This window comes from Hetaerina americana, unplaced genomic scaffold, assembly GCF_022747635.1.
Source record: "Hetaerina americana unplaced genomic scaffold, ioHetAmer1.1.p SCAF_5, whole genome shotgun sequence".
Lineage (NCBI taxonomy): Eukaryota > Metazoa > Arthropoda > Insecta > Odonata > Calopterygidae > Hetaerina > Hetaerina americana.
Window position 1 is genome coordinate 29553090 of NW_027287095.1, and position 27853 is coordinate 29580942.

At 39.7% G+C, this 27853-nt stretch overlaps 1 protein-coding gene across 2 annotated transcripts in view; it reads left to right on the forward strand.

Annotated features, from left to right (window-relative positions):
- Positions 1-27853, forward strand: part of LOC139693856 (protein I'm not dead yet-like) — a 99118-nt gene that overhangs the window by 49753 nt on the left and 21512 nt on the right. Inside the window, exon 2 of one of the 2 annotated variants that reach the window (XM_071592164.1) lies at positions 3311-3532. The exons of the other annotated variant lie outside the window; for it this stretch is intronic. Coding sequence (XP_071448265.1) covers positions 3353-3532 — 180 coding nt within the window. The 5' untranslated portion in view covers positions 3311-3352. The remainder of the gene's footprint in view (positions 1-3310; positions 3533-27853) is intronic. 2 annotated transcript variants of the gene reach the window in all.

Below are 27853 nucleotides of genomic sequence, written 5' to 3' on the forward strand. Positions count from 1 at the left end.
TTTTATTACCTCCACAGCCATTATTGTTTTATACTATCTTGTTCTTTTAGTTGATCATTCCTGATCGTTTTTCTCAGTATTAGCAAAACTAAACGATTACTGTGAAGGGAGTCATGATTTTTTGCGCATAGCCAAGATGCGGGACGTCTGAGATGATAATATTTGTTATATTTACTATCCAAGTGTTACTTCCACATCTTCTTCTATTTTTCTGATCTCATCTTTTGTTGGCAGCTTTAATTTATCTCTTTCATTCATCTCCGCCATTTTCCAATATTTTCATTTCCTTGTGACTTTTTGCAGCAACAGCCTTCATAATCTGCTTGGCGTTAATCCGTTATCCTTGATCTTCGCATGCTCTTCCTTCTGTGTATTTTTCCTTCCACTAAATCGGTAATGAACTCGTTGTTTCTAATATTATGTTCATTTTAGTGTTCTCTTTCTCGTCTTCCAGCATCATATCACCATTTTATTTCTTTGAATCTTCGTAGGACCTCTTCATTTAAGAAATCCTTTCTAATGTCCTCTAGTACCACATTTCAAAGGCCTCTATTTTTTCCATCCCACCATCTCAATTAATTCAAGTCTCTGACCCGTGAAGGTTTATGCTCCATGTAATTTTTACAAAATTCACTTCAATTTCGACGCTTATATTTATGGAAGATGAAATCTGCATCTTTTTATGAAAGGCTATTCTTGCTTGAGTTATTCCACTCATGTTTTCGGTTACATTTCATCCGTCTCTTATGGTCAACGATCTTAATGTAAATTTGTATAATCTAAACCTGCGTCTTTGTTCAATTCAATTTAGTTCCTATGCTGTTTGACACTGCACTATTTTTTCCTTTTATTCATCTCACTATTATTATATTTTACATATGGGCAATTATTATAACGTATTGACTGCTACGATTTTCATTGAAAATGTTCTGTCAAAGTCAATTCCGATAAATTCTCCTTACAGTCATTTTATCTCAATGCACAAATAAACGTTTAAGTATGCATTTATGTATATTTTTACGATATGGAGTGAATTATTTTATCCTTCACAGATGGATTGGACTGATTAGCTGATACTTATTGGGAATAAAACGGCATGAGTCCTTCTCGCTGCAAGTTTTGCATAACATGAAGTGTTCACGGCGTCGTGGGAGCATTGTGGGTCCAGGAGTGCCCCAAGGCAACACGCAGATCTTCCTGCGTGTTGCCTTGAGGCACTCCCAGCATAAACTCAAGTTGTAAGATTTTCGATGTACCGTATCTTTTGGAGAGACCGCATATGGCATAGATAAAGGAATCCTGCACCCACGCTAATACGTGCAACGGACGTTACACGCTCAAAGAGATTAGTTTTAGGTGTGTTCCATCTGCCCTCACCCGTTAAACTGACATTTGGATTGATTATTGCGATTGGTTTGGGAGTGATTTTTTTAAACTAAGGTATTTTTTACTTATTTCTCGGTCTCAACAATGGAAACCATTTCACCGCAACTTTATCGCTGCACTTGCTGTAAAGAGAAGGCGCAACGTAAGAGCAGCATTACATGACCATAAATGAATTGAAAAACGATGAAACGGTAGTGAAACGATTTCTGACCATCGGTATTGACTTGTGACAATTAGTTTTAAAACTGTGGTCATACATGTTATGATTCTTTACGATAAATATTTTAATTGTTATTTAGGAACCAGCAAACGTTCTCTCATGACCTTGTAAGTTGCAGAATTGTTATGTAATACTAATAATATTTAATAATTCAACTTGGATCTATTACATGTAAATCATTTCCTTCCGAGCATTTTTTTGAAATTTTAGCGGTCTGAAATTATCGATTACTCTAACGCATAAACTAAATTGTATGAACAGATATTAGGTAAATGTACTGCGTGGTAAGAGATAAAACAATTGCTGAAATAAAAGCATATTTACTCTTTTTTTCTTTGAAAATGCGTCTTTTTGGATAATTATCTGGCTTCATCATAGCGAAAATATATAGGTAGGTATAATGTTTTCGTCCTGTCATGCTCCGGGATAGCAGTGGTCTGGCATTTGTAAACATAGTCGCTGGACTGTTTAGTCGGAAAGAATTTCAGGACGTGTTCTCCGCAGCTGCGAAATATTTAGGGAATCGCTTTTCCATTCCTTGTGGACCGTTCTTCGTAAATTTGACTGTTTGTTGCTCGTAATACGACACTTTTTCAAGGCTAAAAGTTATTTTTATGTGGAAGATGTTATTTTAAACCGAGAAGATGCCCCAATTCTTGCATTTTGCTCTCGAGAAAAGTATTGCGGGGACGTGAGATCTAATGGCGTGTGCGGTGGCGGAGGGGGGCGAAGAAGAGTAGAGGTCGCCGAGAGCTAAAAAAGCGCAAAATGAAAGGAATTAATGTTCCAGAGTTAAAACAAAATGTTCGCCGACTTTTATTTTCTAAACCTCGCCATTTTATATCTCTTCATTTGGCCACTCATTTACCGCAGAGTGTTTCATTCGTCGTTCTTAACCAGGAAACCCTTATCCATTATGTCATTGACCTCCGAGGACCTCATCAGATCTTGTCGGGTAATGAAGCTCTGCCGACTGATGGAATTACATTTTTTCCGTCGCCGACGACTATGGGCGTGATAAAGATCAACGAGAGGCCACAGCGTGAAGCCATAGCGAAAGGCCTTGAACGTGGGTGAAGTAAACCGTTTTTTCAATTGATTTTGAAAAAAAATTGAGTTTATAACATCCTATGGAATTTTGCATGAGTGCAAATGGATGTTTGGTAAAAATTAACGAGAAATAGGAATCCATTTTTTATTACTATTCGAAAGCATATCTTTTTTTTAAATAGAACAGACGGTGAATATACAAATAGATATAATTGAAGGACATGAGTCATATTTTATTTGTTTCTCATATTTTTCTTTGAACAATTTTAGGAGTTCAAAGTGTTTCCATTTGCGAATGTTTAATATCTCCATTGGTCTCAAAGAACAACCCAATATCAATGGTAATGAGAGTTATAATATAAAGTATATAGTGATGATAAAGACATTAAATGCAGGAATATTTTTTTGAATTTCACGATACGATTATTTCGTTTAAGTTTCTGCTCCAAAAGTGTATAGAAATGACTCAACTTTGAAAAAATTGGGCTTGCGATAATGTGTGGATGTGACTAGGGACAAAAAATGTTTTTGGTTCAGCTTACTGCAATTTGTTTGGATTGTTAAGCAATGGACCATTAAAAATATGGTTCCCTTAGAATATGCTCTTTGGAAATATTTAACGAATAATCCGATTAACACAGTTGGGATTTCCAGACTTCCTGCCATGCTTAACTAAGAAGTGCTGCAACGCTGTTAATGTTCGCGGCGATGTCCTTCCTTACGTCGCCAGAGCAGTATTGCAGTATTATGGTCCGCTTGAACCTTCCAAATGACGTCCTTCGCCTTAATTTCGTCATCAACGTAATGAATTCCATGGCAGCGGTTCATCTTGACCTTCCCCCAGTGCTCTGTGACGTTCGACGCCTTATGTCAATGGTGAGTTCACGGCACTGTCGATTCGACACGGCACGTCCGACTGGTTTCGAGGGCCTCTCATGAATCGAATCTTGAAAAAAAATTTCCCTCCTCCCAGCATCAACGAGAGGAGACGAAGCGGTATATTTCCGGGTGGGTTTCATCGTTATTAATTAGTATTTAAAAATTCCAATGAACGTAATCTTTTGACGAATATTCCATATATTATATTTTTGAATCTTATATTTCACATTTTATATTTTCTATTTTCGCGCAAAAGTGAGAGAGGATACTTTTCATAATGATTGTAATTACCTAAAATTGGTGCTCATTGCCGAAATACTTCTCTTACCAGTTCGATCCAAACAAAGTTCTATTTTATTTTCAAAACGCACTCCATATTTGTACACTCATTGCAATCAACTTAACCCTGAGGACGATGCACGAGTCGAACATCGAAACGCCGGCCAATATGGAATCCCTGACCCGGTGGAAGTACCGAGAAAACTTCATCCAGCAAATACGCCGGGGAAGCACCAGATCTAACTTCACAAATAATTGATGAAGTTTAATATCTACCTTATACAGGTACGCACCCAAAAGTGGTAGGACTGATTTTTTTACAAGAATTTTATTGACGATATACTTACATCGACTTAATAATCTTCAAAGTATGCTCCTTGAGCTGCTACACACTTAGTATAACGTTACTCCCATTCCCCGTACGCCCGCTGGAAATTTTCTTTGGGGATGCCGTTGATGACCCTCGTCGAAGCCTCTTGAATGGCCTTTATCGAGTCAAAACGTCGTCCCTTGAGCTGTCTTTTCATCAGGGGGAAGAAGAAGTCCGGTGGTGCCAGATCGGCAGAATAGGGCGGGGGCGGCAACGTGGCAACGCCGTATTTGGCCAGGAGCTGTATGACGACGAGCGCGCCATGGCACGGCGCGTTGTCATGATGAAGCACCCAGGAGTTTGCGATGGCCGGTCGGACTCTTTTAACGCGTTCTCGGAGGCGGGTGAGCACCTGCACGAAAAGTTCGCATTCACAGTCTCCCCTGGTGGGACAAACTCCTTGTGAACCACTCCATGACGGTCGAAAAACACAATCAACATCGTTTTGATTTTTGATTTGCTCATGCCAGCCTTTTTTGGACGTGGGGACGCGGAAGTGTGCCATTCCGCGGATTGTCTTTTCGTTTCGGGGTCATATTGAAAAACCCATGTTTCATCACCAGTTATCACATTGTCCAAACAATTTTCATCTCGGTGCAAATTGGCTAACACTTCTTCGGAAATGCGCACACGCGTTGCCTGTTGGTCGACACTCAGAATTTTCGGCAACATCTTGGCGCACACCTTGCGCATGGCCAAATCCTGTGAAATAATGCGTTGGACGTTGGATGCAGACAGACCCAACTGGTCTGCAATTTCTTCACTGGTTAAGCGTCGGTCTGTGTTCAGCAGTGTCCTCACTCTGTCCACATTCGTGTCGGTTCTTGCCGTCGACGGCCGTCCGGAGCGATGGTCGTCTTCAACGAGCTCCCTACCCTCTTTAAACGACTTGTGCCACTCAAATACTGTGGAACGGCTTAAGACAATGTCCCCATAAGCCTGCTTGATCATATCGAGGGTCTCAGTTGCCGTCTTCCCGAGTTTCGCACAAAACTTCACGGAATAACGTTGCTCTAAATTCAGATTCATTTTGTTTTTCGACGCGGACAAAAAACTTGCTTCACTAAAAACGGTGTCCTCACTCAACGACAGACCGCAGGTGACTGAAGTTGGTGTTGGTCTGTTGCTAAGAGCCCCATCCACCTTACCATGCCAGGCAGACCCCCCTCCACCGTTCGCGCCAGAGAAAATCAGTCCTACCACTTTTGGGTGCGACCCTGTAGGTCACTAGCGTTTACTTTCAGTTATTTTAAGTTATAAAATTAGCGAGGTGCTTTTATTTCTCAGACTGAAATGAAAAACCATAAAAATTGGAAACACTCGCAATTTCCTTTCCAGTCACCTTAAAGCAGCTTACTTTGATTTCATGATTTCGAGAACTCGCCAGTGTCAGGGAACTCGCGAAGGCAATGAGATGTATTTGTCTGAAGTAAATGAACGGAGTTCCAGTTTTGAGTTAAGTAAAAATAATATGTTGGCGAATGAATGTGACTAATATTTTGCTCGTAACAATCACACGAAGGTATTGGAATTGCGATGTCGCGGAACTCAGCGACTGGGCTCGATTTCATCATCCCGCGGAGAAAACATTTACTGAAATATACTTTTACAATTATTTTACTACCGGACAATAATTATAAATCCAAGTATCCATAATTACAACGCTGAAATTAGGCCCTCGTTATATAAATATTCAAAGTTCTCATTTTGTCGTCAGTTGGCAAACGTTGAATGAACTTATGACATTTCTTAGACGGTATTTGTATGACATTTTATGGCAAATTATGAAAAAACATTGTCTGCACTCTTAATTACAAATATTCGGCAACAGGTTGCGCAGAATTCATGTTCATAGGTTGTGTGATTAAAAAGGATGCGCCTTGGGAGATAAATGCTGTGTTCCCGAGTAAGAAACTCGGAAAACTTTCTGCTTGGAAAACAGGCGCAATAGAATAAACTTTATAAATTAATGTTCGACGCTGCTTGCATGCTTAAATATTTTTCATTTTGAAAGCTTTTAAGTTTACTCTCCTCGAGAAAGAGACAATTTGCTTGAAGGAGAATTAATAGGACACAATCGCAAGGTTATTCATATCATTGCTCCAATTTCGTAAAACTTGGAAAAGATGGAAAAATTAGTATAAAAAAGAAATTTTCCCTCACTCATAAGTTCTCTTTGTTTGGAACTTATGAATATCATTAATTTGATCTTTATCATAGGAAAATATTTATTGATTTGGCTTGACAATATTCCTGGCTTTATACTCCCCGAGTCATTAAGATTAACTATAATCCTGGAGGTATTAGATCTTTCGGCATTCACTTAGGGTTAAAAGCGAAAGTATTTCGTGATTTAAAGCAATAAATACTTTTTTAGTAGGTACAAAACAAACTATGACCTAAGCGTTTCATAAATATTCAAAGGCTGATTTGACTGATATTTATTTAAAAGACCTGCTGCAAATATACTACGCGGATATCACGTAAGATGTTTTACCAAATTCACTCAGACGAGGGTCAAGTAAATAACGATTAACCACATCTGGGGCAGTTTGCCTCCAAGTTTACTTTATCGCCGTGTAGGCCAACGTCCCTCTACATTTTCCAAAACCCATAAAAAAGAAGATATTAAATATATTTTTCGGAGTCAGTTTTTTTTGCGATGCACACTTTCAAAATTTGACTAACTTTTCAAGGAACGAGTAATTTATCGTAGGTAGGTCTTCAGGCATGTAGAAATGCCTGTGCGTACTTCTTAATTTGTGTGGAGAACACGCGTTCTCCATTTACTATACATGCGAGTCCTTTGTACCATTTTTCGTGTTACCAAATTGAATACGCCTGGGGATATGTACGTTTGCGCAACCGTCGCGGCACTATGATTTATGACCTCCTACATAAGAGGAAGGTAAAGGACAGCGTCTCCCGCCTCTCAATAAATTCTGCACTATTCTTGCCGTTTTGTACGAGAGTTAAGCAGCATTTCCCAAACTCCAAACCTTTGCCTAATTGACCTTTGTTGTCAAAGCTAAGGCTCTTCGAATTTATGATATTCCTATTTTTTGTGAGGAAGCTAAGTTTCGTTAGTAAGATGGTTGTCTTGGCAACCATTTTTCCCATTACTCTCTTGAGAAAGCATGGCACTCTGTAGCTATATATATATATATATATATATATATATATATATATATATATATATATATATATATATACACAGCGACCTATATATATATAGGTCGCGGTGTTCGAGGGGTTAGAGCGTTGAGCTACTGACCGGAGGGTCGATTCCCGGGCAAGTCTCTGGGCACCTGAAGCTCCACCCTAGTCTATGTGATTTTTCGGGTACCAAATCTTCCTGGGAAACCATAACCGACTCAGGGAAAGGAACTGGCCCCCCTACCCTGATGTGTGAATTTCACACGTACCGGCTTAGTACCGAGTGAACTCTACCATCACCTCCCAAACCGACCTTCGGTTTATGGTTCATATTTACTATATGTATATATATATATATATATATGTGTGTGTGTGTGTGTGTGTATGGAATCGCAACACGTGGTGGCAATTGAGTGTTTTCGCTGGCTTTTGTTTACTACTTTATCGTAGATTCCGCTTCCCCTTATCAGATGTGAGAGCTTTCCAGTTATAGCTTCAGTGGCGATTTAGTGTACTGGCTTATCACCTCGACTGGCTGGATTTCAAACGAAGAAGTGATGAAAAGTTTCACTCTTTACCACGCTTACAAGTTGTGTGCCGATATGATAAGGGAAAAAAGATACATTACGTCGTTTTCCGGAGACTCCTTGGAGTCTGTCACGGAAAATTGGCTACTAGGCATCTTCCACTTTTTCATCCGTATTTGCTTTCCCCCAAGCAATATTCACTGGCATCTTTTACAAGGACAACGTTTAAAAAGTCTCACTGATATCAAGAGGCTTACGTGCTGAGAGCCTGCCGGTGTTATTACTCATCTGTAATTGTTGTCGTTCATATTTCGTGTTGAAATGAAATGCTCATTGAATCTTAGTATAAAACCTGTGGCTCTAATCTTTATGTTCATTTGTGATTGTCTAGTTATATTGATTGAATTACATCCGTTTGTTCACATCGAGGAACGTCCACCGCAGGTATCGTAAGTGGTATCAGATTGCTTCCATTTGGATCAAGTTTTCCCACCATTGAAAAGTTCTAGTTCGTAACAGTTTTAAAGATGACTTTTGAGTCATTGTAATTATTTAATTTACTTTAACCTTAGGCACGGCAAATTAATTAATTTTTGACACGACACACAAATTTATTTCGTCCGAGATAATTAGTTTAAAAGCTTTTTTCAAATCATTAAATTGCGATCTAGTAGCTCAGAGTTTCGGAAGAGCGTCTTTTATTTGTTCTGAGTGAACGTTTATCTTCCTAACATTAGACATTATAAGTGTGAATTATTGTAACAACGGGATAGTTAGTTTAACCCTCTATTACTTGGTTCAAACACCATTAGGTAACTTTTCTATCCCTCCCGTTGGACGGGGTGAACTGAATTCTAATTGTCGGAGCAGGAAGACGCATCTTAAAACCTTAAAACAATAGCCTTACATGTAGCCAATATTCTCTGTGTTGATAAATATTTGGATTGCTGTATCGAAACTATCTGCTAAAAATCAAATGTATAAAGGATTAGATGACTCTTTTTCCTGGTTCACCGAATGTTTGCAGGCGTGCTTAGTGAGCGTGATTTCTTACACAGACAATTCAAGCCAAGTAGGAAAGTGAATCATCTGCGACTTGATACGCGGGTCAGCTACCACGCAAGACAATAACCTTCGACAGTCTGTCTGTACTCGTTATATCACTGATGATGTCTGAATTTTGATGCGTAGACTTCCGATATTCCATTATTATTGGTCGCCCGTGGAATCTAATAATGGATTTCTCGAGGGCATGACCTCATTCAATGTTGTTTCCATTCACTTCAACGTCCTGCTCTGGGAAACGCAATTGCGTGTCTCGACGTAACACGCGTACTTGAACTGGAAAGCACCTGTTGAATCTTTTCCCAGGGGGAGTGTAGGATGCAGTGTCACGCGACCTCCTTGCGCAGCGAATCGCGTAAAGAAACAATGAAACAGGTGGATGACCAACCGTACTAGACTACATTCCTTGGGGAAAATATTCAAACCGTTCTACGAGCTCACCTCTCACTAGTGCAAGGCCTGAGACAGGTGAAATTCACTTATTCTCAGGGGTGAGGGGAAAGTTTCTTTCCTTCAGTCTCCCTCGGCGTACAGAATGGCTGAATGTGCCCCATTTCCCAGCATATCATCAGATTCACTGAATTAAATTAATAAACACGAAACAAATCCCCTTCGACGTCCGATAGCTTTGAAATTTGGTCAGCTAAGAATGCTAAGAAAACGTTAGGAAAGGATGGATACTCGTACGTGATAAACTATTTCTGGATTATTTTATTTATAGCTTCTTGCCCAAGTAACGTTACAATTGCTACACTTACCCAGGTAATGTATGCCACTTCAATTCATTACTAAATTCAATAATATATTCAATATTTATAATTTGATCAGTTTTTCAAAGTCAAATATGAATTTAAATATCATCATAAGATCAAATCATTGTTGTGTTTCTGACATAAAATTCTTTTCTCAGTGCTCTGTATTAATTGAATAAACATTGAACACTGCCTTCATTTCCAGTAGGGTGGCCAAACGCGTAAAAAAACTAGCCCGGCTAGGGTCTAGCCATTCACATTCATGCGTAAACTTTCAGCATGTTTGGAAACTGTCAATTGAAAGTACACATCACTTCTTCGTGAGTTACACTTTGAATGAATTTAGAATAATTATAATTGCTCGTTTTTTAACATTTGATGGTGCAATTATCACATGGTTCAATCATTAAAATGTACTCCAGAGCGTACCCATGACACCGCAATGCCAAATTTTCTGGTCACCCTATTCTGACATCTAAAACAATCGCACAGTTTGATTGAACCCGATGGTGCCTAGAGTGACCTGGAAATGAACCAGGGGTTCTCTGGTCAGTATCCGAACGCTACGCCACACTAGAGTACCACGCCCCATCTCAATACCGTGATGAACATATTAATAACAGTTTATGTATTACTGTCATACGATACTCTTTTCCGGTTCGAGATAGTCCTCCGATTTTGCCATTGTACAGGTATGGCAACGAAGGTAGGATGGTGAAGCTGGGATATCGCATAGGCGATGACGCAGGCCGGAGTAGGAAGGGAGGGATGACCCCCATTGGATCCCCCACCTGGAAGGGTGTTGCGTACCCTTCAAGTGAACTCCGTGGATATTGTATTCAAAAGTTATCAATTCGATAACGTCATCGACTCTTATTTGTCCTGGTGATTTCCTTCGTATGGCCCTATGATTTACTTGTATTATCCGTTGTTGAATCCCAGCTTCCTCCGCTATCCTGCCCACTCGGAATGGAAATTGGAATGAGGTTTCTTTGCTAAGACTTTATTTAATTTAATTTTTTTTATAATATAAGATCGATTTGATGGAACAGGTCATGAATTGAGCTATTTGGTGAAATTGGTGGGAGTAATCACTACGTTAAACATCTGACTGCCAATATCATGGTATTCGCTTAGTACATAGACTACTAAACAGTTTCAGGGTCCATTTCATTATATTCTTTTTTGCATGCTAACTTTGAAATCTATCAAGCATGATTTTTTTCTGAATAAAATTGTGAAACGTGAGTAAATGGGTAAATAATTGATGGAACACCGTTTTTCCGTTATTATATACATCTCAAGATGATAACCAAATTTTTGTCGGCGTGTCTCGTAAAAATTTCCGTGAATAACTCCCAATTTCCAATTTTAACTCACTGACGTGAGATTATATCAATATTAATTACGTGTGCATTTTATTTTATGCAACAGAGTTACAGATGCCTTATAATTGCTCCCGAATGCCCGTATCCTTTTTTGAATGTTTAGTGAGGCTCAGAGTTTGAGGCTGATACACAACGACCAATTATTTTGAAATTCAATCGGTTAAGAATGTTACGAAAACTTAGGAGAGTATACATACCTGTAATTAGCTCTTTTCGGATAATTTTACTATCAATGAATTTTTTTCCCAAGTTATCTGCTTAATATATTGATATGCTGAAGGGAAAGCCTATTTCAAACTCTAAAATAAACCAATATTCATATGCTTTCCTAGGAAGATACTAGGTGAAAAGTGGTTCAAATTGATTTAATTAATTCATACTCTTTGCATTGAACAAAATTCGAAGCTTAATTTAAGAGTGTTGTGTAAACTCATTCAGTTGTAATATTGTCTATTAGCCAGTCATTACTAGACACAAAATAAAATTTATCTAATATTGTCCATTTCTAATATTTCTCGAAATAAGAGTAAGAGAAAGGCAAGCATTTGCATGCGTCCGGTTGTGGACGCATTCCAATGCCGTTGGTTGACAAATTGTAATTTTATTTACGTTTCCTTTACCGTATTAGCGCATTGTGCTGGACTTTCCTCATTGGTCTTTAAGTGCCGCGGTCGCAAATCCTTTTTCGGGCACTATGCGCTTTTAGAAGTCCATCAGGGTCGCGGTGCAACATGGCCTTAGTGAGAACAACGGCACCAGTCATTTCGAGCAGCCAAAACGAATTTCTAATTAGGGTTTTCCGTTATTCCATGCATCGTCGCTTCGCTCCGCTAAAATGCTGGGTGGTCCTTGTTTTTTTGCGAGAAAGTCAAAGCTTTTTTCCTTGATATTTCCGAGATGAGATGGGCATTTTTTTCCTCTTTTAGTTGGGAGGGACACACAGATATGCCCCTCATCCGCCACTCTCCTCTCCTCCCTCCACAATCGACATCATCGTCCTATTTGTCGGCATGATGGACACGCCCCATTTGTCTCCCCCCCCTCTTCCGGCATGAGTCTGTTCCGTCTCGACCCCCCACCCTCCTCTTCCACCGCTCGCCTTTACACACCCTATCGGCAACGGAGATGCCCTCTTCGCTGCCGCAACATCCCCTCCTCCCGGTCCTCTCACTCCCCCCGCGACAGCGCTCTTCCGCCCGAGGGCGCGAGTCCAAAGGAAGCGAATCCCGGTCAATGCCGAGAGGAGGTCATCTGTTGGTGCGGCACTTTGCGCATGCGGCGTGGGAGGAAATGGAAGGTGAGAGTAGGAACGCCAGGGAAGGTTGGGGAAGGAAGGTGGGAAGGCCGTTTGGGGTGGGGAAAGTGGGGTTGGATGAAGAGTGTGAGAAGAAGACATGGAGAAAAGCACGAGGAGAAGGTCTAAGTTCGGGCGCGGAAGAAAGCGTTTGCGACTCCGGAACTGAACAGAGTCGAGGACGGAACTGAAACAGGGACGAGTCCTAAATATTTCGGAGTCCTTCCTCTAGATGCTATTCCATCAAGAAAAGAACGAGATGGTTTGGGAACCCCTTGGGAAACAATGGATTGGTTATTAGGAGGGTAAAAGGGAAAATGGATGGAAAGACCACAAGAGGAATACCAAAGGATGAATACGCAGGCCTAGTACAGTGAGACATATGACGAAAGAGTTATATAGTAGTCGTGGGGGAATAAATATCGGCAAGGGGCTCTAATAATTCTATCTTCATCTTGAGAACCTCATTCCAACTCATTGGTAACCAATCGGGGGTTTCATGAGCTCATTTCAATCCATTGAAATTTCACTGGCAAATTTTCGGATCATGCTTAAAACATTAATCATATTTAATTTCAGCAAATTAAATTGCTTGTAATTCATCGCTGAATGTTGCCTTCAAACACCCAACTCGGCACGGAAAATAAATAATCGTGAAATATCAATCGAGTTAAATGGAAGATAAGCTGGGTCAAGCTAGTAGGAAAATTTGTTTTAGTTTTTTGTTTTACAAAAAACAATTAGTCAGCATATCATGTACATTGCGTTATTTTTCCGAATGCTTTTTAAATACAAGCGTGAACGTCTAGTGTCCCTCGAGTTCACCAAATGTCAGTAATAATTGACTTCCTTTGATTCGGCGACGTAGATTAGTCAGGTTTTTTATCTTATCTTTTTGTACCCATTAGGAAGAAGGCTTGGGAAGGAGGAAAAATCATAGGTCAAAAAAATAATTGTGAGTTGTGGGATCATATTTAGGTTTAGTATTGGGTTCGGTTAGCTTCGAAGCCACTTATTGGTTCCAGTTTGCGGATGGCAGGGGAGGAAGAAGGTACTTGATGACCGTCGGTTGGGAAATATTTCTAGCACGTGGGAGGTTTCACCCAAAAGGTGTCTTGAAACGTCACTATGGGCACGGGTTCAAAACGGCAAGGCCGGAGTCCGAATCGGGAGCGCCTTCGAAGCCCTTGTCAAGCGAATCAGAGAGGGTGCACTTTCCCCCTCCCTCCGACCGATTTGAGAATTACCCACTTCGAAAAGGAAAGCTCTCTCGTTGTCATTCGGCCGATCAGTGCCCGCCGGAAGGCCCAATCCCATCGGGAAATTCTTCCCGAAAAGTTTCGTGTTTATGGGTGGAAAATTACGTATGTTTCCGCGCTCAAATTGATTGATATCCAGTGGGCGGCGTGCGTTCTGAGAACGTCGTGAAACGTCACCGTCGGTCTTACTTAGCTTCCGAACAACAACGCTAACCAATTACGCCGCCGTTATTATACAAATGATGCCGACACTAAAGGTAACAAGGATTTCCTGCTAAGGTTACAAAATTGCTAACGTATTAATTACCGACGATTAAGTCCTTAGCCCTGCGTTGTGTCTTTGTCGGGGAGATGCCTATGGAATATATGCATGCTGGAATGGCTCGCCTTAGAATTCTTCGAAGTCTCCTCTTTCCGACATGAACTCCACGATTCGAAGATTGCTCCACATAGCGGGAGTCGGTGTGCTTTGATGGGCGTCGACTCTCGAAAGCTGAGAACGTCAGATTCGTCAAGGAAAAGTGGGTATTTATGACATTTGTCGAGGAGGAAAGGTGGAAGAAAGGGCGAAGAGAGGTTCAGTATTGCGCTATACTTTAAGCCTTAATTTGAGGGTTAGGTGAACTAAATACTAGCCGTTGAATATATAGAAAGTCAAGGAAATTAAAATAAAGAACACCCAAGCATCCCGAAATCAGAATCTGTGGTGAAGTCTGGGATTCTTTCCCGGACACTAATGATTCTTTCTACGATTCGATGGTGAAGATGCCACATATGATACGCCAACGGTATGAGCCAAATATTACGCGCAAGAATGCGTAAAGGAAACTAAGATTAGGCCGATGTAGTTTGTCCAAAGGTTTTCCTGGAGTCAATGGATTCATATCACTCCTCGAATATGTTTTCTTTGCGGTGCATTTTCTTGTTTCATCGAGCTTACAAAATGTGATGACCCTGAAATGTGTATATCAGGAAATATAATGACCGTTTTATTTCTTCCGTTAAACAATAATTCATTCATTTGAGGTATTGTTTCGAGGTGAACCCGGTTTACCGCCTCGATTAACCCATTTGAGCCCAACTCTGGACAACAGAACGTCGGGGTTATGAAAATGTGTTAGGTGTTATTTAAAAAAGTAAGCAGGCTGATTGATTGAATATTTCCTATTGTTCTCAGGTTTTCCCAGATTAATAAATATATGCTTTGGTGTATCACGTAGATAGGTTATAATCACATAGTAAAAACCTTTATCAACTGGTTGAATCGTTGCCAGCTCAGAGATTGGAAATTTCTTAGATTATCCCCAAGCTTTTAACGTGTATAACTGAGAGTAATGCGTCTTCTTATCTCACATAATTAATTAACAGAAGAATACTGGAAATTCCACATTTAATTCACCACCTCCTTTTAACGCATTTTATCTTAAGGTATGTCTTAATAGTGGGATTTTCAAAGTTTTTTATGGCCTTTTTCTTTTTACCCTCTATAATAATATTCCAAGAAGTCCAGCCCAAAATTTACTAACACAAATTCAGGCAGTGACACAACTATGCACTCAGTCCCCATATCTTGGTGAGAATTCCGCTTGGGAGAGCGGAAATATTCTTCAATGCAAATTGTGATTACGTACTTTATTTGCGACCTTAGTTTCTACTTGTAAACAGCAGTTGCGCAGCAAACGCCTTATCTTGAACGGTATGCGTTGATGATTACGGGTGTAGGTCGAAGAAACAAATGGGTTTTGAGGGACAACACTTGACGACTGAGGCACTGCCTTGAAAAAGAGATAATGACTCTGAGCTTAAAAAGTATTTGACCCTAAAAGGACGCGTCGTAGAAAATACAATCTCTCACTGAAGTTCGTTTATATATTCCTGGTAATCCATGTCATGTCAAGATTCTGCTGCATGTCCTTCTGCTTTTTTGCTGCTAATGTTAACCGAAGACGATTTTTTTCATTTTTATCTTCACAGCGAAGGAAATAATCCTGACTGGGTTATACATTAAGTAGGATGATTTAACGTTGATTCTGTAGAATGATTTTGATAAATTATCTTGATATACGAAATTGATCTCACTCATTCATAAGTTTGATTTATCTCATTTTTCTATGGCGTTCGTTCCGCTACTCATCTGAAGGTCCTTTATTAGTTTTTACTGCCCTCTGAGTGGAACGATGACGGACCGGACTCTCATCCAACTGTAGTAGAAAATATGGAATAGTGTTAGCCTTGAAAATATAACTATGCCGTTTTTTCGGAGTGCAGCTCCTGGCCACGGGGGAATACAAGCAATATTGGTTCAAGACAATGATCGCGCTATGGGATTCTGTTAGTATGGGGGAGATTGATTTGGCGTACATTCCTTGCTAAATTTTTTAGCTGACAGGCATTAGCCGTATCCAAACGTTTCGTTCTTTCCATGCATATGTAAATGTACAATATTTGAGCCAGCTTAAAATATATGTTTGGGTATAATGAATCGCTGTGGGAGGGACGCCCATAAATATTGACTTTTAAAACCAGTCAAGGCACTGAATGCATTATTATTTGATACTCTTAAAAAAAGGTGCATTTTTCTGGTCCAAAATGCACTCAAAACGTTGCGGTGATGGATTTATGGAGGGGAACTCTCCTATTCTCGCTTGGAGGGAAACGGGAGCTTGAAGAAGAGTCAAAGACTCCTGTAAGTAAAATTTTATGTTAATCGAGAGGGGTGGCGAGTGCAGTGCAGGACGGGAAAATATTCGAGTCGAGTAGGCCGAATCAGGTCACATCTCGACCTCCGTTTTCGCCAACGCGCATCGGAAAGGAAAAGTGTGCATTCGCGTCGATGGGCGGTCACTCGAGTCGCCCACGCCGCGGGGCCGATCGTGGGCCAATCATTTGGCCCGGGGACAGTATCACTCAGTTGAATTATTTTCACCTTAAGGTACGTTGCGACAGCAAAACCACGTCATCGAGGATGTCGCATAGAATAATTGAAAGCATTGGCCTCGATTTTCGTCAATCTCTGGTAGGCGGCAACTTTATGATATGAACTCAAAAGAGTACGTTAATATGCGGAAAGGACGCGGTCAGGGACCCAGGAGAGTAATCCCCTGGCTCCTCCCACCTATTATTGATAAGATTACTCAAGGTTGGAGTAGTACGGATTAATTCATATGGTGGGATGCGCGAGTGAGAACTCCGTCCGCTGAATGAAAATGTCAACGCCTTCTCGCGTCTTGGGCACTTCTTTATCTTATCGCTGGTTCCCGAAACTGAACAACTGCTCCAGTTCCTGTACCTACTACGTACACGGACACCACGAGATGTTAACTTATGCTGAAGGGTTTTGCGCCTGAAAGCGTGACTTGTCGGTGAAATGTTCAACTGTGCGGACAATAAGGACGATGAAAGACCACTTTATTGGGATTACATGTGGGAGGAAATGACATGGTAGCATATTGTTAATGAGGGTAAAAGTTTTAAAAGCATATTCCGGGGTCAGGTCGGTACTTTGAGTGGAGTTCACTGTGAGCATTCTGTGTGGTATTTTGACCGAAAAATTGCTATAGATACTAGAACGTACAAGTGAGGTACATTTGGTAATTAATCCGATGGCTTCCCTGTTTCGTTGCAGGGTTATGTTGTATGTGTGTAAGAGGCTGGAAATGTTAATCGAAATGCCTGTGAATGACATGCCTTTCATTTATGCTCTTGTTGCGATAAGAGAAGGTCAATTGGCAATTGTTTTATTCACACGAAGTAAGGCGCAAGTATGAAACTTATTAACTGTAGTTCCCGTCACTTTACTCCGGAAATAACTCCCATAGCCAAACTCGAACCAAGTACGGGTGATTCTATCGGATGATGAAACCCATGCAGTGGTCATCCTGTGGCTAGGTTGCAAATAAGGAATGGCTCGATAGCGAAATTTTTGATTTTTCCGAACATTTCATGAGAAGTTAAAAAGCTTGTACGATTACGAAACACTCTTAATGAAAGAAAGTTCTTTTGGAAAATTTGACATTTTCCTTTTCTACCCTAACGGAGGATTAAAAATGGGTAATATTAGTCGAAAATGAAGGATCTCAGGTTTTCCCGGCGTATGGTATTCAGGAAGTTCTCTCGGGATTCCCACCCGGTCAGGTTTCAGTACACCGACGTTTCGATGGCTGATTCTGCCATCGTCTTCAGGGTGAAGGCGATGGCAGAGTCAGCAATCGAAACGTCGGTGTATCGCAACCTGACCCGGTGGGAAACCCGAGAGAACTTCTTGAAAATTAGTCGCAAATATTAATTTATTTTGAGATATTATAGGCACTTCGTTTACGGAACAATATTCGTTCAGCGAAGTACCGAACGCGTCTCCGTGTTCATCCGGCGCAGCTTTGTCACCTCAAGAGCTGGCCTGAGGCTTTCCTATTGAGTTTTAGCTTCAAAGACGGAATATCTAGATAAGTGCAACAAAGAGACGAAAATGCCTATTTCAAACAAGCAGTACTCGTACCCACCTTGGGCCCGCTTGTCGACTACCTCCCAGTCGTTCTATTAGTACCAAACCTTGTACTTTGAGAAGCTATTGATATCTGTAAAGGGGCAACTGATTAATTTAATAGAAATAGGAACTCATTACAACTGCGGCGAATTGATCAATCGTAAATTTTGTTTATTCATAGTTATTGTGTAGATAAGGTTCATGGATGAATGGTAATGATACAAATACGTAATGAAAATAAATATAAATTTATATTGATATTAATTATTCACATGACAACCGGAATCAAATCATTTTCAACGAATTCCCCTAAAACGAGGCTCAAAATCATCTATTCCATCTAAGAGTTAACGGAGAAATCTAAAATTCTTCTGACTGCGTGTTATTACATCGCATAATTTCATTTTGTAGTATTTTGTGGTAAGTAAACTTTCTCGTTAAGTGTATGATTATTTTAAATATATGTATTAATAATAAATATTCAATCCAATGGTCAACACGAAGCTGGTTTTCATTGGTAAGAATAGAACTCATGCTGAGCCAAGCCACAAGTGATTTGAATTTTTGGGTGCTCATAAGTTTACATCATTCGGTTTCACACCAGGTTCTAGTAAGCGGGATCCATCATTCAGGAGTGAATCGGTTACCCATTTAGCTATAACGACATCCATAAAAATGAGAAGGGTCTTCATTAACTATAATTCCTAAACGCGTTAGCGTTTCTTCCTTGTGTGTGATACTTCATTACCAACTTTTTTCTTCTTGGTTGGCACAAAATGCATTATTTTGGAGGGAGCTACATTAATTATGCTGATTAAATCCAATCCGTAGGAGGAGATCGCATCCTTTCGCCAATGAGGGATTTATATGTTTAAAGTGTACCATTTCACTTAATATAAGGGCCAGCAGCTGGATCGATATATTTAGCCAATGAATGACCGAGAGGAGCAAATGAAAATATATAGAAAAAAAGCAATTCAAAAGTTAGAAACCATATTTTCGGGTTTCCCTGGATTTTTTGTAACTTCTCGTTTCTTGACGTCGAAGCGTAACGAACAACTGACGGAAAGTGTTTGAGAACCGAAAGAATGGAAGTATTGATGACCCTTAGATAGTCTTCTAAATAATGTCGAGAGGTCTTCATTTAAAAATACACACGGTAGGGTTGGCCTCTCACGGTCAAATTCGCCCCACAACTTTGAGGACTGTGTTTCTACTAACTAGACGCCGATATGGTTTTAAATTTATGATGGTGTTATTTAATCCTAATTATACCTGTTACGTGCATTTATCTCAGTGTCACGGTCATTTCAAATCAAGTCACTGAAATGACGTATTTAGTCTTATGGGAACAATTAAGTTTATTTTCCCTTAACTTTGACGTATTCATCAAGAAAACATTTCATCCTTTGTGCTATTTTGGTCCGAATAATTTGGGGATTTACACGATGGTATGTGAGGCCACCGATATTTTTCGAAGTACCGAGGAAAAATATAAATGTTCGGCATTATCTCTGTGGCCACGAAATCACCTCGCTTCGATTGTCGGGAAACCACGGCTTTTGCGGTCGTTGCACATAGCCGCGGGCTGAAAATCGTCCGCTTCCTATCGCAACCAACCATTACGAATACTTTAAAATATTTTTTTACGCTCCCTTCATTTCAGCGCAGTGCGCTGCGACCGCGGTAAATTACTCTTTTCGTGTGTATTCAAATGCCTTCTCCCACTTCACCAGCGGCTCTCCGAGCTCTCCAGTCCTTCCCGAAGGGCTGCCCTTCCATCCTTTGAACCTCAAAAGTTTACGCGCAGAGAGAGGTAGAGTTAAGACTCCGCGGAATGTCGCGAGCCCACGCCTCGTGGGGATCTCAATTTTTCGACGCGAGTGCGTGAATGTGACGCACCACAACAAAATGGTGAAAAATACCGCCGCACGCTCTCCAGTGAGATTGATCTTTGTGCTAGCGCGTAGCGTATGGTGGAGAAAAAAATGCCCGTCGACTCTGCATTGCCGGATGCCTTCAATTGCACGGTCGCATTGCATCAATCGAATGATGACAAGATCTCTCGGTGATAGATGAGCACAGCCACGAGGGGTTAACAGCGGGTCGCTGTTCCACTGGCTCCGGAGACATCTCGAAGTATTTTTATTTTTTTCTTTTACTGTTTGTATTGATCAAGAGCAAAGCGTCTGAACCGGGTCCCGTTGGCTGTTGGCTAAGAGTCAGTGCAAGGAAAAACTGTATAGGAAAAATTTGGGCCTGTGTGCCGTTTCAATTGTAAAACAGGCTCCCTGTGACTCCAGTCGCGAGGAAAGTGTATCAAAGCGTTTAAAATAGAATAAAAGGTTTGTATTCAGAACTTGAAATAACTGGTTTCGTCGAAAATTCGATATCGTTCGGACTTAATGTTGTCGACCGCTCGACTTCGACGGATTCTTTTAAATTGGCAATGAAATCTGTAAACAGAAAGCATTCATTTAATTCAACGATAGATCTAATTTAGTTGAGCCAGATCATTGGATGTGCATTAAAGCCTATGTTTTTGTGCATGTTTGTGTGAAATCAGGTTGCTCGTATTGTCTGACAGGATTGCAAATAACCGCCTCGTTTCAATGGTGCAAATAATATGGGCATGCGACCCGAAGAAAGGAATAGGAGGGCTTTAAGTTGGTTTTAGGTAGGAAATTCCTCTTTTCAACTCACCAGCTTCTCTGTCTGCAACACCAGAGGCGTTAGGCTGATAATTAGTTTCGGCTATACGCTGGAGGTGGCAGAGGATCATCCTGTTTAGCATGTGAAGTCTAACAATGTGTCAAGTTCAGATTAAAAAATTAAAATCCAAATACGTTATCTAGAATAGAACTTTCACTGCAATTCCTATACTTTTTGGCCACTGTGACTTGAAAATTCCCAATGGAAAATTAACCAAGAACGATGACTCTCAGTCAAACAAACAAGATTTTATTGTTGGCAACAAAAATCTTTTATATTCTTTTAAAACAGTTCTGTTCCTCTAAATACCGCGTAAAACATTTGAGCTGATTTGAAATAATTTAGCGTTCCGATATTTTCTTTTATATAGATTTTATTTCTTTCGATTATCTTCCTCAATCGATTACAAGTATTTGATTTTTACATTAAATTAGTACAGCCCATTTTGATTATTTAAATGAAAATTTGTAAATTTTTAGCAGAAAGGATAAGGTGTCTCCATACTTCCACTAAGCGACTGACTAGTGGTCGGTAAATATTATTCGATTTCAATTGACTGATACTATTTTGCATCGATATCTATAGTGGTATACATTATGCTTGCAGTGATTCAGACTTTGCCCACCATCAAACCGATATGACCCGTTAGATTCACCTGAAGTCATTAGTCGATTCGACAAATGTTCTTTCTTATGAAAATTGAATCATGTCCTCTTTTGTTTCCTTCCTTTTGAACTGTTTTTCATTTCAGCCCCAAGCGCAACGGAGCAACTCATTCCTCCTCACTTTATAACTAATAAAGAAGAAACATGCATTATTTAACGAGAGAAATCTTTTTAGATGCTAAATTTCGCGAAAAATTATGATAAATGGAAATTAGTGGTTGTAATTTTTTCAATCTTCGCCGTTCATTCATAACGTCATTTTTGATCATTAACCGAGCAAAACAATTCATAAATAATGAGCGTAAATCCGAAATGGCATCGCAGTTAGTTCCCGGAAATGCATTTCCCCTATGCTGAGCATATTTTCTCTATTGCTGAACGCAAACGGCACTTAAGGGTAGTTGAGGTAAAGTGCTCGCGATAAAATAGTCTGCCACAACAGTACCAATTCTGTTCACTCACAAGCCATGTAGCCTTTCCTATACATATCACACCCATCTGTTTGAGAAGGCAGATTCCTGCGAATTTGCAAAATCACCCTTACCGTTCCAACATGTTGTCCTTTATAAATGCTAATTTTCTGCAATCCTTCAGGTCGAACATTTCTCCAACGTTTTCCTTTATCGTGATAACTCAGTTTAAAGTTAACAATGCATGTAAACGGACCTGGTATCTGCACTACGGAAAGTACAGTAATCTTTGTGGGAAATCTATTCACATCAGCGAATATTGTCAAGAAATAATTATCAACAAGTTAATCAAGTGCCGGAAACAAGGTTGAGAGTAACTTATTTAGAAGTTTGTTCAAAGGCAATAGCAATTTCCAAAGACGTATAAAAGTCATACCCAGGTGAAAATGAGTAATTGTACTATTCCTCATTTTCTCACCCGATAATGACATTTTACGCCGAATTGTTAGAAAATGAAACTTGAATATGCCAGGATTATCATGAATGTCAACTAAATGAGATAGATGTGGATAATTTGAGGTGTTTGTGGGGAAAATAGGAGATATAGGGTTATGAATGAATGATACAGGGTTAGAATGCATCGGCATTTTCGTAAATTCGTATTGAAAACGAAGTTATTTATTTGCATTCCATTGCTAATTATGGATATTTTTATTGGATGGTGGTACATTGCTAAAAATTTCGGCGCCTTCCTGGAAAGTTTATTTCCATTTATTTGTAATTTCCGAAATTCCAGTTTTCTTCAATATCCTGCGTGCGTATTAGTATCACTTGCTCTGTCTTTCCCCTCTTCCCCTCTGAACTTTATTTATTACTATGTGCAGCATTCTGTAGTTTCTTCTAATTGTTCAGCAAGTTAAAAAACTTCATTGTTTTTCCCTTTGGCTCCTTCTTTTCATGGAACCTTCTCAGTATCTCATCCATAATAAGTTCCGTTTATATGATGTCATATAATACTGCTGCTATATTGGGTGTTTATTTATACACCATTCTAATTATGCAGCATATTTTCCTATGTTCACACAAATATAATTCATTTCAATTGGATAAAATTCTTTAATGGAATCGAGTCAGAACTTCCATGCATTTCGCAGGAAAAATTTCGGTTGTGTTTCATGTGTTCCTTATCAGCGCACTCCGCTACCTGAAGCTGTAAGGCGCCCGCTTTCCCAATCCTGCCGGGTTACAATCTGACTTGTTTAGGTCACTACTGCGCTAACACTGAAGGAACCGTGTGGAATCGTTTTTATGGCTCATTTCCCTCTCCCAAGGAATAACAAGCACAACTTTATCATTGTGAGAGGGAAATAGTACACTCCCGTCTGGCAATGAGAGAGTTTGTCTTGATCATAAAATAGGGTAAAACGAATTAAGTAAGTTTAAAAGAATGCATGGGACTAACAGCTTTTTGTTCCGATATCTATGCCCTCCTTAAATTAAATAAAAGCGCGGAAGATTGGATGAGTTTCAGTGACACCAAAAAGGAGACCTCTCATTATCTCTATATTTGTGTCATCTCTCTTGATTGTAATGTGTTACTCATATTCAAACTGCATAAATGCTCAGACAATCATGTAGACGTAAGGCCAGGAAGCGAGTGTTTTAAAAAAGTCACCAGGCAATAGTTTTAAAATATAGGGAAGTGATGTCCTTTTCTACGCTCCTCATCTCATGGTCACGTCCCATTTTTCATGAGGTGTCCTCATTTCGTTCTGTTCTCCATCAATTCAAATGAAATAAACTAGTGTCCTTCAAACTGTCACAGCACATTTAGTTCGACCTTGGTAATGACCGATATTAAATGTGAAGGACTGTGAAGATTGAAAAAAATATTTAAAGAAAATGTTAAAAAACATTTTGAAAGATGAGAGTGAAATACTGCGATGACGTAATTCAACAGATAAAAATCTAGTCCTTTTTAATGTTGAGAGAATATCTTACGATATAGATTTTCAGCATGCACGGAAAGAGATGTTGGGGGATTGCTGATTGTGATCTTAAAATCATATAGAGGAACTTAGGGCAGCGATTTTTTCTTCGTGACAAGTGTCATCATTTGAAGATTATCACTACCTCCTTAAATACCGTATTTGAGTAGTATCAATGATCTATCCTAGAGTAATTATTGTTTACATAAAGTCCTTACTTGCAAATAATGGATTGCCTCATCAAGGTGGCCACTCACTCGGCAATATCATGGAAAATTGAATATGAGCAATGACTCAACTCTGGGTATCACAAAACTTCGGGTAGATATGGTATGAATGACAATATATAAAAAGAACCGGGGATATGATATGCGTTTCTTCAGTATCCGATGAGAGCTTGTTTCTTCTTAGCTGTAAGACTAGTTCATATTTGGTATAGGCACACTCTCGTATAGGACATAGTAAAAACTAGAGTAGGAACACCATTAAAGGCTAGTAAGGGCAAGATGGGGGATGCGAGTACAACGATGAGGAGCGATTCGAACATGAATCCAATCAGATTCCAAGTACTCGAGAGAAAAATCGGGAATGGGGATTTAGAAAACGATTGACTACTCCGTGTACTTACCAAGAATAATTTAGGATGAAATGGAATGATTCTGCTCAGATTCGATTACAACCCATGATATTATTAGGACAAGATATTGAAGGCGAAATCAATTAATTGAATTCTGACCAGAAAACAACTGTAAAATTTTCCTTCGTAATAAACTAGATCGACCCAATGAAAGTAGGTCATTCCATTTATAGTTACTGGATTATTGGAACTCTGTTAGTGTTTTATTCAGAAACTATGACGTTGCGTGTTTGTCAGTCAGACCTCTGAAATCATTTTGGGCTGTGATTGAATTTAGCGCATTTTATTGCGAGTCCTGCGTATTCATCATCAGGTAACACTTTTCTTTTCCTTTCGTCACCTGGGAGAGATTCAAGACCAAGATCTATTAGCTAGTTTGCGAATTCATTTGGCTGTTTTCTTATGTGCGAGCTATGCGATGAGATGTTTCGACCAGTCATGGGATTGCATTTGCATCGTACGATACGCATGCATCGAAATCCTTTGTCCTTATTGTTTGAACGATCAGCTCATTATCAGCATGCATGAATAACCAGCTCTAGGTCTACTGAACCATCTCATCCAATTAAGACTGTGGAATATAACGAAGGCAACTTATTGTAAGATAATCAGTGCGGTCAATTTTCATAGTCTTTGGTGTATGTTTAGATTCCTGTTCGTTTTGAAAATATTGGGATGAAAATTGCGCATACAAGGTGTACAATTCGGATACCATTATATCACGCGGCTTGATGAAACTTGACGGAAGTATTTTTTCCTGTGGAGGGAGAATTTCATAGAGGAATAATTATATTGGTTCCCAAAGATACTTTAACACTGCGTCAGAAAATCCAGGGAAGCAGCTTACGCCCTCACGTGCTTATGGTTCCAACCCTAATTGCATTGCGAAGTATGAAAGATGGGTGCTTGTAGTAAATACTGCGCGTTGAACTGAACGCTTGTACTAAATACTGAACTGAGCAGTCACCGTCATCATATGTTCGTTATATATTGGGGATTTTAGAAATACTGTACTCACAGCAATGATAATTTATATTTGCTGCAATTATCTTTGCTAAATTGCTGAATAACATGGCAAAAGTATGCGTAGGATTTTATCAGGGACATATGGATAGAAAACTATTTGAGTTGATTTTTTACTGCGTTCAAGAGGTAATTTTAGATAGAATTAACAATAGATTGCGAGATATTAAGCATATTTCCTCACGCAATCAAACAGTCAACGCGTTTTCAAGATTCAAAATTGTATTCCTTCCTAGGTCCATGGGCAGTTTTGTCGACTTCAGAGAGGCGGAGAACAGGTTTTCCTCCACACTGCCCAAGGCCACATCTTTCGGATAAAGTGACAATTTTGATGAATCAGCAGTGTGCTTACTCCACGTCTTCCCGTTCATTTAAAATTGGCACTTAATTAAACGTAGGAATTGGCGTAAACAAATCACGAGGCCAGCCAAAAGATAACGCAGAAATGCATAGTTCGAAATACCTCAATAAACTTCGATACTAAGGAATCGTAAACCTTCGTAAAATTATTTGGGTAACTGTAATTAATAATTATTTAATGATTACTGTATTATACGTATCTCCCACGTTGTTACTGGGTACCGTATTCTCAGTTTAATGTATATCAAGATATTTTAGAAAAGTTGTTGTTTCTCCGATATTTGATATGTATTTGTGTGATACCTTCTCTTTCTCCTTTTGTATACAGTACAGGTGTAAACCTTTGCTTATTACTTTTTAATTCATATAAAGATAGAGGCAAGAATAATTATGCCACAATGCGGGGAGGGTGCTATTTTTACAAAATACCCAAATAGGCTCTTAACCACTTTCTCTTTTGCTCATGTGCCAGGCGGCGAGAGTTTTGGAAGCTCTAAAACTTTTACTTCATCCAGGCTCTATCAAATATTGTCTGTAAATATTAGAAATTTTGGCAATTTGGTCTTTTATCTCCAATTAAACTCAACACTTGCGCGCTAACAGTAGTAATTCTTGTATTTAGGGCTATATTACTGTCGACTATATCCTGGAAGTACATGAACAGATCAAATGGAAGTACGAGGGTCATCCGGAAAGTAGTACCCGTTCGTGAAATAAAGACACAAAAGTAAATATTAACAAACATAAAAAATTTTATTTGAAAGAGGATACTTTAAACTACTTCTCAACATAATCTCCAAGCAAATTAAGGTATTTGTCATAACGTGTGACAAGTTTCTGTATTCCTGCTGCATAGTCCTTCGCCGCCAGCTCATTGAGATACGCGAGGGACCCATCTTGCACAAATTTTTGCATAATGCAGATGGTGTTTAACAATTTCATGAACAATTGTTCGAGAAACATTGGGAAAATGCTCACAGATGTCATCAATTGTGACGCCCCGAACGCTCATCGTCGTGTGTGTTCCCCCTCCCCATGTTGAAGTTGCGACACCACCGCCGAACAGACGACTCGTCCATTACATTGTCTCCATACACCTCCTTTAATTGGCGATGAATATCACATGGGCGAACGTTTCTTGCATTGAGGAATTTAATCACTGCCCTCACTTCACAACTGGCGGCGTTCTCAATTTTTTTAAACATTGTAAACAATCACAGAAACAACACAGGCAATGCTAGCGTCACGCAACTTGGCTCAGAGAAGGCAGACAAGGCACTGAAGCTATCTGACCTCGTCCAGCGGCTACTCGCGTCGTCAGCACTTCATGCGGCACGAACGGGTACTACTTTCCGGATGACCCTCGTATTTAACTTTTAAAATGTCGTAAGAAAGGCGATGCGCCCAAAGAGGTCGATTCATACGACTTAACTGCATATTCACTTAATTTCACTCAATCAATTGGGTCAAAAGTTATTTAAAAAATATCACTCGATGATTGAATCTGCTCTTCTTTTCCTCGTGACCTCAGCACTTACTTCAAAGAAGTCTAGGAAAGAGTTTCGCTACTTCGTGGCAGAACACAGCAAGGCAGAGTAGTAGCTTGGATGTTAGAGCTTTCGCATACCGACTGCTGCTTGGCTACTTAATGGACAGGTTCGAAATCGAGTGGTAACTCTGCACTCCCTCAGCATTTCCCAAAACAATGCGTTTGTCTGTTGTCGCTAGACATATCCGGGAAATCTCATGTGCTGCAGGGAAAGGAACAGGAGCCCTTATCCTCAACGCGTGAGTACACCAGTTGAGCTCCACCAAAAAAAAATTTGGCTTGAAAGGTATGGGTGAGATGTAGTATATAAAGCACACGTGTTTTTGTAAGCGGTGCTGAAAAGCGACGCCCAAACAGGGAAAAGGTGGAAAGTAAGTCAGTATACGTTGTGGGAAAACAAA